Source organism: Solanum tuberosum, unplaced genomic scaffold (assembly GCF_000226075.1).
Source record: "Solanum tuberosum cultivar DM 1-3 516 R44 unplaced genomic scaffold, SolTub_3.0 scf01022, whole genome shotgun sequence".
NCBI lineage: Eukaryota > Viridiplantae > Streptophyta > Magnoliopsida > Solanales > Solanaceae > Solanum > Solanum tuberosum.
Window position 1 is genome coordinate 6,779 of NW_006239925.1, and position 11,927 is coordinate 18,705.

The window sequence follows — 11,927 nt, forward strand, 5'->3', positions numbered from 1 at the left end:
TGTATAACTAGACAGTTAAACTTAAAAAAATATAACAAATAGACACGTGTGCCCTACGTGTATAATACACATAGTACATCACGTAAAAGTAAATTCATCACGTTGGAACACCACTAGGACTCATATGTCTACTTGTTCAACTTTATATTAATTTTAGTGATTATTTGTGCACATTAAAAATTGGAAGACATAAATATAAATTGAAGCTAAAGAGCACATTTATCTATTATGCGTATCAATTTTAGTCAATGTTTACATGTCCTTCAAAAAAAATGTCTTAAGTTAGCATTGGTCAATTAAAAAAAAACTTTATTAAAGCAATATTCAAAATTTAGCCTTGTAAAGTCAACAACTTCAATTAGAAATGTCTGAAGTAGGCCTTGGCAAGTCATATAAGACCTCAAGCAAACTAGCTCTGATATTTGGATTTTACAAAGACAATTCATAAATAAATAAAAAAATCTAGTGTTTTTTTAAAATTTTATTTTGCAGTGTTCTACATTTTATTTTGAACTTTTTCTAAATTTTGAATTAGTGCCCATTCAATCATATGTTACTTTTAAAACTACCAAGATTCTTTAAAAAGGTGTATAGATTGAGTTACTAATATTATAGTGCATATTCAAAAGATAAATAAATAACATCGTCGATTTTTTTAGTTCATTTAATTTAATTTACTAGATTAATAATTTATAAAAACACAAATAATGAATAAATCAAATAAATTTAGTTTAGTTTTCATCTCTTTTGAATTGAATCGAAAAATAAAATAAGAAAGAGATACTATGAAATTAAGAAGAAAAAAAATTAACTAAATATATTTTGTTAAAACGATATTCACGACTTTTAAATTTTCCCATTCGACTAATCTTAATTAATTTTATTTTATATAATATTTTCTTAATTCAATTTCAAATAAAATATTAATTCTTCATTTTTTAAAAGAGTTTCTTTGAGTAAGTACATGACAAGAGAGTTATGTAGAAATAAAATGAGCAATATAAATAAGAAGAATAAAATGTACCAATTAAATAAAAAAAAATGAATTCAATTCTTTAAAGCATACATTTTATTCCATCATATTGTATTTAGTGATGCCAATAAAGGATTTAACGAGTTCTTTTTATAAAGACATTTAAAGAATTGAAAATTTAGATTATAATGTAAGTATTTTTGTTAAACTAAAACGTTAGATAATTGTAGACTCTTAGTAATAGTTTTTTTTTTAAAAATAATCTAATATCGTCCATGGCCATTTTATTCATAGAATCTGTACAAAAAAGGACACAAATGAGTCCAACAAAACAACAAATCTAAACAAAACAATTCTTTTAGTGATAGTTACATCTCTGTTTTATAAAATTTGTAAGAAATTGTTTGGATACTTTTTTTTGTTTATCTTTCATTTACAAAGTTTGTACAGATTGAAATTAATTTTAAATACTTAATCATATATTTACTATATAATTCATTCCATCTATACTATTTGTATGTGATATATGCATCATACGTGTCCAGACATTAATTTGATAAAAAATTGGTACATATTAAATGAGGACAATCAAATAAGATACCCGGTTTGTAGAAATTAACATCCAATACTTTATTATTTGTAACACATTTTTTTGGGAAAACAAAACCGTTGCACACCACATCACAATTAAACAAAAAGTAAGAACAAGGTTCTCAACCCAATTCAATAGAAGAAAAAATGTGATAACTGAAAGGATACAATCAAATATTTGTATGGGACACACGTGCAACGTACGTGTCCATACACTAATTTATTTTAAAAATTGGTACATATTAAATGATGGCAATCAAATAAGATACCCATGGAATTTGTAGAAAGTTACATCCATTACTTTATTATTTGTAACACATGTTTTGGGAAAACAAAAAAGTTGCATGCCAAATCGAGCGATGCAGGTACACTCTTTCCTTTTATCCCACCTAATGATTCAACTGATTTTTTCAAGCAATCGCAGCTACTTTCTTTCTCTTCCACTGCCTTATGAAGTCTCTATTGGTTTTATTCTTATTGTGCGCCTTGTGAGCAAGTTTGGATCCGCAAAGGCAATCACTCAGATGTTCCCCTTACCCAACCCGGGAAGTCTTCGATCGCCCGAAGATGGCATAGAAAGACAAAAAGAGCAAATCGATATAAGATAAGACAAGATGTCAAATGTCTCCCAATTTTGCTTTCTACCACTCCATGGAAGTAAGACTAGCAACTATTATAGGGCCTTCCTCCTATCAGGGCAACTATTAAGACTGGCTCGTCGAGATCGACAGGAAAGACAACAAAAACTCAAACTGCAGGAAAGAGAGAAAGAGGGGGAACTAGATGAGCTTACTTAATCACAATTAAAGAAAAAATATGAACAAGATTCTCGCCCCCAACTGAATTGAAGAAAAATGTGACAACTGAAAGGATACAACCAAATATTTGTATGAAACATACGTATCCAGACACTAATTTATTTAAAAATTTGATACATATCAAATGAGGGCAATCAAATAAGATATCCATGGAATTTGTAGAAAGTAATATCTATTACTCAACACATGTTTTGGAAAAATAAAAAAACGTTGCACACCAATTCACAATCAATAAAAAAATAAGAACAAGATTCTCGCCCCAGCTCAATCGAAGAAAAACTGTGACAACTGAAAGGATACAACCAAATATTTGTATGGAACACAAGGAAATGTGAAAAAGTACAAAGGGGTTAGACTTAGAAAGTGGGGCAAGTGGGTGGCAGAGGTTCGAAACACAAAAATGAAAACTGGAGCTTGGTTAGGAACATTCAACATCGCTGAAGAAGCTGCTCTAGCTTATGACAAGACATTCATTGGATGAGAGGTGTTGGTGTTTTGACAAACATCATCAAGCCACCACTGAGGGACCTACTGCCACTGGAAATCAACTTCATCAATCAACCAATAAAGCAGATCAATTTCATGAACCTACCATCTTCAACCGCAGATGAAGCTAGTGTCTAAGAAATCACTACAACAAAAGAGACATTTAGTGACAATAGATTTTCCTTTCAGCGATAGTTATTAATGCCGCAAAAACACTTAGCAGCAATTGAGTTAATGCATTGCACCCATAGCCGCTTTAGCCTTTAGTGACATTTATATAGAGTGTTGAATATAAATTCACATATTTATTATTGCCCAAATATAGTATAGTGACAATTATATTATTGCTGCTAAATAATAACCGCAAAATTCTTTATTTGTTGTAGTGTGATTTGCTATTTTATTGTACCATCTTCATTTAGTTTTTACCTTTTGTCAACCAATATCGTAAAGAGTTGTGAACTCTTTCCTTTCTTTTTTGTTAACTCTTTCCTTCCATTATAACTTTTAGTGCAACGTGAAGAGCTGTAATATGTAATCAGGAGGTCAGAACTTTAAGTCGCGGAAATAATGCCTTGTAAAATTTTACGTACAATAGATTTTAAGGGAAAAGGGTCTGATATACCCCTCAACTTTGATATTTGGAGCTGATATGCCCCTCGTTATGAAAGTGACTCATACATACCCCTTACCGTTATACAAACGGCTCACATATACCCCTACCGTTACAAAATGAGCTCACATATACCCTTCATTTTAACGGAAGTGAAAAAATTAATTTTAAACTTATATTTTGACTTTTAATTTTTTTTGAAAAATTCATTTAGGGGTATATAGGATTCTTCTTAGAAAGTTCAAGGTATATTTAAATTTTTTTCATTACATAAATTATTTTTTGACTTCTTTGATCTTCATTATTTAGTTTCTTAATTCTTATTTTATTTTTTTCTTTCATTCCTTAGTGTAAAGAAAAAAATTTAAAACTATTGTTTTGTGGCTATATTATAATTTAAAACAATTTTTTTATTCTATAATGTAATTTAATTTTTGTATTTGAAGAAAAAAAATTGGTCATCTATAATAAGTTTTACAAGAATATTAGTGAAACATAAATAAATTTGACCATCAAAATAATAAATCCAAATTAGCCATTGAAACAAAAAAAATATGTTTGAGGAAGATTAAATATACCCATATGGAATTATAGTTTTTTTTTTTAAAAAAAATAATAAAAACTTAAACTAAATTTTTTCTTTTTCATTTCCGTTAGAGGGAAGGGTATATGTGAGCCATTTGTATATAAGTAGGGGTATATATGAGCCACTTTCATAACGAGGGGTATATCAGCTCTAAATGACAAAGTTGAGGGGTATGTTAGACCCTTTTCCCTATATTTAATATTCCCCAAATTTTCTTTCAATATCGACATAGCTAGAGATCAAATGCACCAGATTATACTTATCAAACATGGTAATTTTCCCATGCCTGGATGAATTGGGATACAATTCACTTTTTAACATAGTATATGTCTCTCAATTCAAAATATAATGTTTAAACTAATTGATGTATGGTGTAAATTCCGCTGTAAATCATTAATTTTTAAAAAAGTAAAACTTACATATTCAAAAAAATGTATAAAAAATATGATGAGCCTGTGAACTGTAAATTTGAGACTTAGCAAATGCACCAGAATAATCTATCTTTATTCATAGGTTCCAATGCCTTTTTTATAGGAAATACATGAAAGTTAAAGAAAAACGAAAGTACAGGACATGACTCAACTAACTCCACTACTGACAGAAAAATAGGAAATAGAAATTGACTTGTTCCAACCCTGAAGAATAGGTCTTTGTTGAAGTAAACTAAAACTGAAGAAAAACTAACTCAACACTCCCTCCCTTGAACTGAACTCAATCAAGAGTTTCAATTCACAATTTTCATCCCAAATGCTTCTCTGATTCTTTGAAATGATGCCATCTTCAAAGGCTTTGTCATTATGTCTGCCAGCTGCTCCTCAGTGCTGCAATAGACCAATTTAACAACACCTTCATTTGCCAACTCTCTGAGAAAATGATATCGAACCCTTATGTGCTTTGACTTTCCGTGCATGACAGCATTTTTTGACAACTTGATAGTGGATGTGTTGTCACAAAACAGAACCATCTCTTCATCTTGTTCATGCCCGATTTCTTTCAATATTCTTTTCATCCAGATGGCTTGACAGGCACATGTAGCTGCTGCTACATACTCTGCTTCAGTAGTTGACAGAGTGACGATTGGTTGCTTCCTTGAGGACCATGCCACAGCTCCTCCACTCATTAAGAAAACATATCCTGAAGTGCTCCTACTGTCATCCACATCCCCCGCATAATCACTGTCGGTGTAGCCTAAGAGTTCACTTTTTCCTTCACGTTGATACCATATTCCAAATTCCAGAGTTCCCTTCACATACCTCATGATTCTTTTTGCAGTACCAAAGTGCAACTCAGTAGGATTTGCCATAAAACGACTAATAAGACTTACCACGAACATCAAGTCAGGTCGTGTGGCTGTGAGATACATTAAGCTGCCCATCATTTGCTTATATAGTGTTGAGTCGACCTTCACACCAGCTTCATCCCGGCCAACCTTCTGTCCAGGGACTATCGGATTGCAAACAAAGTTGTAATTCTGCATCCCAAACCTCTCGATCAGCTCAGCAGCATATTTTCTTTGACATATAAAGATGCCATCAGCCTTCTGTATCACTTCAATGCCAAGAAAATATCTCATCTTCCCCAAATCAGTCATGTCGAATTCATCCTTCATGGAGCGCTTAAACTCATTCAACAACTCCTCATCATTACTAGTGAACAATAAATCATCAACATAAATGCTCACAATTATGATTTTACCTCCCTTTTGCTTGATGAATAATGTTTGTTCACTAGAGCTGCTTACAAAACCTTCCTTGACGATATAAGCCTCAATGCGACTGAACCAAGCTCTGGGTGCTTGTTTTAGTCCGTAAAGGGCCTTATGTAGCTTATAAACCATGTCCTTCTTCCCTGCTACTTCATAACCTTGTGGCTGCTCTACAAATACATCTTCCTTCAGCTCACCATGTAAGAAAGCAGATTTGACATCGAGCTGATAGATTCCCCATCCTCTTTGTGCTGCTACAGCAATGATCATCCTTACTGTATCCATTCGAGCCACTGGTGCGAATACCTCTGTGTAATCTACTCCGTACTCTTGAGCATATCCTTTTACAACCAGCCGAGCTTTGAACTTGTCTATCTCTCCCAGTTCATTTAATTTGGTCTTGTAAATCCACTTAACCCCAATAGCCTTGGCTCCAACGGGAAGTGTAGTTAGTGACCACGTGTGGTTCCGTTCGATGGACTGTATCTCAGCATCCATCGCTTGTTTCCAACTCTGATGTCTGATGGCTTCTTGAAAACTGGTTGGATCTGATATGATCATGAAAGCTAGAGTTTCAGTCTCGACTCTAGCCATGTTTACTTCTTCCTCTATATCTGATAGCCCTTCTCCTGTGATATAATCTGCAGACCATATTGGTGGTTTTCTCACCCTGCCAGTTGTTGTTATCGTTTCTCCAGTTGATGGATTATTTGGTGAAGGAACATCATCAGTGTATTCTTCTGTTTCTTCCGCTTCCTCAACACTTTCATAATTGTTTTCCCACTCGAGTTCAATGCTTTCTTCACCAGAATAACCAACAGCTTCCCAATTCCACTTCTTATCTTCCTCAAATATCACATCTCGGCTAATGTGAATTCTTTTCTCCACTGGATCGAACATCTTAAAAGCCTTGGATTCACTGCTGAAACCTAACAGGACACACTTCACGCTTTTATCATCAAGCTTGCTTCTTTTAACATCTGGGATATGAACATAACCAATACATCCAAAAACCCTGAAGTGTTCGACTGATGGTTTTCTTCCACTCCATGCTTCTTCTGGGGTCATGTCTCTTACAATGAGTGTAGGAGATCTATTAAGAACATGATTCACCCATTGCACAGCATCTGGCCAGAAAACTCTTGGTACCTCCTTCTCTAACAAAGCTGCTCTCACCATGTTCATGATTGTACGGTTTTTGCGTTCAGCAACGCCATTCTGCTGGGGTGTGAAGGCTGTGGTCAGCTGTCGTTTGATTCCATGCTCTCTACAGAATTCCTTGAACTCATTTGAGTTGTATTCTCCTCCTCTATCTGTTCTTAGACATTTGATGAACAATCCAGTTTGCTTTTCCACAAATGCTTTGAATGTCTTGAACTGATGAAATGCTTTTGATTTTTCTAGCACAAAATATATCCATGTTTTTCTTGAGAAATCGTCAATGAAGCTTATCAAGTACCTTATTTGACTGTTTGATGGTGGATTGATCGGACCACAGAGATCAGAGTGAATAAGCTGCAATCTTTCAGTGGCTCTCCACTTGCTCTGCTTCGGAAATGGAACACGATGGTGTTTCCCTTTGACACATGCCTCACAGGTGGTTTTCACATCTCCAATTTCAGGTAATCCCACAACCATCTCTTTACTGCATAATGTGTGAAGTCCCTTGTAGCTGAGATGCCCATATCGATGGTGCCACAGCTCTGCCTTGTCTGAGATATCAACCTGCAAGCATTTCTCCTCTTTTGTTTTGTCATTTGATTCACCTAGCAAGATAAACATTCTATTAGCACTCATAACAGATTCTGCTATCTTTCCTCTCGAGGGATGAAAGATGCTGCATGTGTTCCGATCTCCTCCTTTGAATAGCACATCTAGACCCCTTTCTTGAAGTTGTCCAACACTCAGCAGGTTGTTCTTCAATTCCGGAATATAATACACATCGTTGATCACATAGTTTATTCCTTTAAGCATTATTTTTACCACTCCTTTCCCACCAACCATCAGTTTGTGATTGTTCCCAAGCTTAACATTATGTGTGAAGCTAGTGTCTAAACTTGAGAACATACCTCTTTCTCCACACATATGGTTTGAACATCCAGAGTCCACGAACCACACATCTCTTCTTCGAGCACCTTGAAGCTCCACATACGTCATGAGAAGAACTTCATCCTTTTCTTCGATCTCTGCAAAATTTGCTCCACTATTCCCATTTGGACATTCATATTGGAAATGTCCAAGATTATGGCAGTTGTAACACTCGATTGTTGCTTTGTTGAATGAGCGTCCTCTGCCCCTGCCTCGACCTCTGTATGATCCTCTGCCTCTGCCTCTAACATTTAGAGCCTGATCATCTTCTTCATGACTAATCTTCTTAAATTTTTTTTCATGTACAGACAGAGAGCTTTGCAGTTCGTCAATCGTCATCCTTTCTGTGTCTTTTGACTCCTCGATGGACACCACTACATATGTGAATTTGTCAGTCAGAGTTCGAAGTATTTTCTCAACAATCTTTGAATCTGTCATGTCTTCTCCGTTGCTTCTCATCTTGTTGGAGACAGACATTACTCTTCCAAAGTAATCATCAATGCTCTCTTCATTCTTCATTTCAAGAACCTCAAAATCTCTTCTTAAGGTTTGGAGAAGAGATCGCTTCACCCTTTCGTTGCCTCCAAACTTTTTCTTCATCGAATCCCAAATGATCTTGGATGTTTTGCAATTCAAGATCTGTTCAAACACAACCCAATCAATTGCCTGGAACAGGTAGTGCTTCACTTGATGGTCCTTCATCTTGATCTCATCAAGACTCTTCTTCTTTGCTGCTGTCATTTCAACTCCTTCTGCTGGTTCGTCGTAACCCTCTTCCACTAGACTCCACAGACCCTTGGCACGTAAGAGATTTTCCATTAGTTCACTCCAGTGGTCATAGTGACCATCAAATTTTGGAATCTTGGTGAGTGTTTTGTCGTCACTCATTTTTCTTTCTCTTAGATCACTCTGTTTGCTTTGGCTCTGATACCAAATGTGAACTGTAAATTTGAGGCTTAGCAAATGCACCAGAATAATCTATCTTTATTCATAGGTTCCAATGCCTTTTTTTATAGGAAATACATGAAAGTTAAAGAAAAACGAAAATACAGGACATGACTCAACTAACTCCACTACTGACAGAAAAATAGGAAATAGAAATTGACTTGTTCCAACCCTGAAGAATAGGTCTTTGTTGAAGTAAACTAAAACTGAAGAAAAACTAACTCAACAGAGCCACAATAATTAGCAATTCAAATCACACTAAAAATTACTCATTTTAGATTTTAGTTCCCTATATAATAACTTAAGACACGTGAATTCAAAAGAAAGAAGTAACATCCATTCCTTTGTAATTTGTAATGCATGATTTCGGAAAGCAACAAATGTATCACTCACTTTTGGCTTAGAGATTGTGGCACCCAACTCAATTAGAGACAGTTTATCCGCTTTCGGAACAATTTTAGATGTATGCAACTAAAAAGTTGAAATTCACACTTTTTTTTTTTAATGGCACGAAGTTTGGTATGACTTGCCAAGACCAACTTTAGACGTTTTTGACTGGCGTTGTGAATTTTACAAGGCTAAATTTTGAATATTTTTTATCAAAATTTTATCTGACTAGCCAATGCTAACTTCAGACATTTTTTAGTGAAGGACATGTAAAGTTGGCCCAAATTTTTGTCACGTAGATCTTAATTTTTCATGTATGTATGTGCTTTAGTGATATATGACTGTAATATGATTCTACGTTGCCAGTCGCATTTGTAGATGCATAAGAACAAATCCCCCAGTCACCTAACCATCCCCACTATGCTGGTCTTCCACGTGTGTTCATTTTGGTTTCGAAGCTTCCTCTTCTTTGTTGCATAGGTGAGAGATCCCTATCCTTGACCACCTTATCAAACCATATGTCCAACATATCAACCCCATCGAAGATTTCATTGTCAAAGACAATATCATAAGTTGTAGTTGGACTTATTCGCCGTGAAACTACAACTCCTAGTTCATGACTCTTTTCCACTTCTTCCATATCCTTGGTTGTAATGGTTAAACTCTTTTTAGAGTTATCAATGTATATGTCACTACGATAGATGGGTTTGTGTTATTTGAACGCACAAATATAGGTGCTTGAGGACTTAACTTACTCTAAGAGGTGAAGTAATATGCCCTGTTTCCTCTGTTTCCCATACTGCTTATGCACCTTGTCAAATTCCTATTTCGTCATCATATTTATCCCTTGCAATAGCTTGAAAAGAGTTTTTTCGAAAACTATATTTGGCCAATCAATATTCTTCGAGGCAGTAGTTTGAAAACCCGAAGTAGCTGCTCTATGTTGCTGTTTTTTACGTCCCGGGAGTGGCACTTCTGCGGAATGAAGAACTCTTTACGTCCCGAAACTTCTAGTTAATTAAGAATAAATGAACATTTAACATTCCATCGATATATAACTTAACAAACAAGCTCTAATTAATAAATTATAAGGTAAGATAAATGATAAAAGAAGATAGTCAAATAAGCATAAAATTAAATAGCTAAAGATGAGTAGTAACGAGTCCAAATAAAATTGGAACTTAATAAGATTAAAAAGAAACTATATATTTTGATTTAACCTTGTTCCGTTTTAATCCCTTTTCAAGTATCTTGTCCTGGTTTGATCATGGAGGATGTGACGGCCTTCACATAGACCCCAATACTCTCAATGCCAGTACCATATTTTGTGCCATGGAATCCACCAAAAGTACGATCATCTCCTATTTCAAAGTTGAACTCTTTTAGTTCGTAATTAACACGAGTCTTCATGCCATATGGTCCATAGGTACCCTTGTTGGTGCCAAACGTTATTGATCTCAAATATATAAACGTATCAGGTGATTCACAATCGTGGAAACCTCTTATCGAAGTAAGAAATTCTGATGGATGATCCAGCACAACCTTCAATAAACATGGACGATAAATGTTAATGATTGTTAATACTCTAATATATTATTTAGTAGTATATTCAGAGTAAAAACTTAAAATAGTCCACTATCTTATCATTTAGATTTAAAATAGGCTTTAAAATACTCTAATATATTACTATATAGATGGTAATAAATAAAAAATATCAATAAAACCAGTAACTATTTATTAAAAAGTACTCAACCAAGTAATTTTTCCTTCAAAATAATCCTATTTCTTTCTAGTTAAGATCATCATCCACAATCGATGTTCTAGAGCTACAATTTCACGTACAAAAATAAATATTTTTCGTCTTTCTTCAACAAAACTAATCTAAAGCACCTAAATTTTCACTCGGCCACAACAATTCATAAATTAGGGTTATGAAAGAAATAAAAGTATTTCCTGTCTAAATTCAAAGATAGTGGACTATTTGAAGCCTTTACTCAATGTATTCAACGAAATAAATGTAATTAAAAAAATTTAAATCGTAGATCCGTCTCTTACCGTAGTGAAGTTTTTGTTGTGTGCAGGACCATGTGTGTCAGACAAAACAAAATTACCATTCTCAACAAACAAAAATTGAAGTGAATAAACTGCAATTTCATCATAGGAAAAAAAAAAACTTGGCAATTTCTCCTTTACCCTTTTCATCCCAAACAGTTCCCCTTTTTCCTCCAGCAGGACCAACTTTAATTAAATTCATATTAACTAATTTCTTGCTCTATGAAATATAATTGTTATAATTTATACGTGGGTGAATAATATATTATTATTATATATAGAGAGGAGTAACTAATTAAGGTAAAAAAAAAAAAAGGCCAAACTACATAAATCCCACTAGTTTAGGTCCTAATTACTAAAATTCCCGATAGTTTCAAATATTACTTCCTCTACCATATTTCATACTTAGGATACACAAGTTGGAATCCGTGAGATACATGTATCTGCCGAATTTTCAAACTGAGATATATATTTTATTTGTTTAAATTAATTAGTTGTAACCGATTTCCTTAATTAGAGAAGTAGTTGAGGATTTTCAGAATACATGGACATATAATTTTAAAATTTTAAATTAATCAAATCCCTTAATATAAGGCAGAAATCAAGGTATGTTTAATTAATTTCATTTTATTATTCTTTGAAATACTAAATTCATTAATATTATTAATAAAAGATTAAAAAAA

The 11,927-nt window shown here is 33.9% G+C and overlaps 1 protein-coding gene across 1 annotated transcript; it reads right to left on the bottom strand.

Moving 5' to 3' along the window:
* Positions 1–10,434: 10,434 nt before the first annotated feature.
* On the bottom strand, positions 10,435–11,446 carry LOC102585602 (inactive protein RESTRICTED TEV MOVEMENT 1-like). The gene is made up of 3 exons (XM_006367816.1): positions 11,386–11,446; positions 11,248–11,336; positions 10,435–10,734 (listed from the first exon to the last, which is right to left on the bottom strand). Exons 1-3 carry the CDS (start codon positions 11,444–11,446, stop codon positions 10,435–10,437), a joined length of 450 nt encoding a protein of 149 aa, XP_006367878.1.
* Between the last annotated feature and the right edge of the window lie 481 nt (positions 11,447–11,927).

Bases quoted from the DNA above. Each gene is read 5' to 3' on its own strand.
- LOC102585602 (XM_006367816.1), bottom strand. From the start codon at position 11,446: ATGAATTTAATTAAAGTTGGTCCTGCTGGAGGAAAAAGGGGAACTGTT. The intron at 11,337-11,385 runs GTAAAGGAGAAA...ATGAAATTGCAG, and splicing joins AACTGTTTGGGATGAAAAGG to TTTATTCACTTCAATTTTTG. The intron at 10,735-11,247 runs GTAAGAGACGGA...TGTTTATTGAAG, and splicing joins ACAACAAAAACTTCACTACG to GTTGTGCTGGATCATCCATC.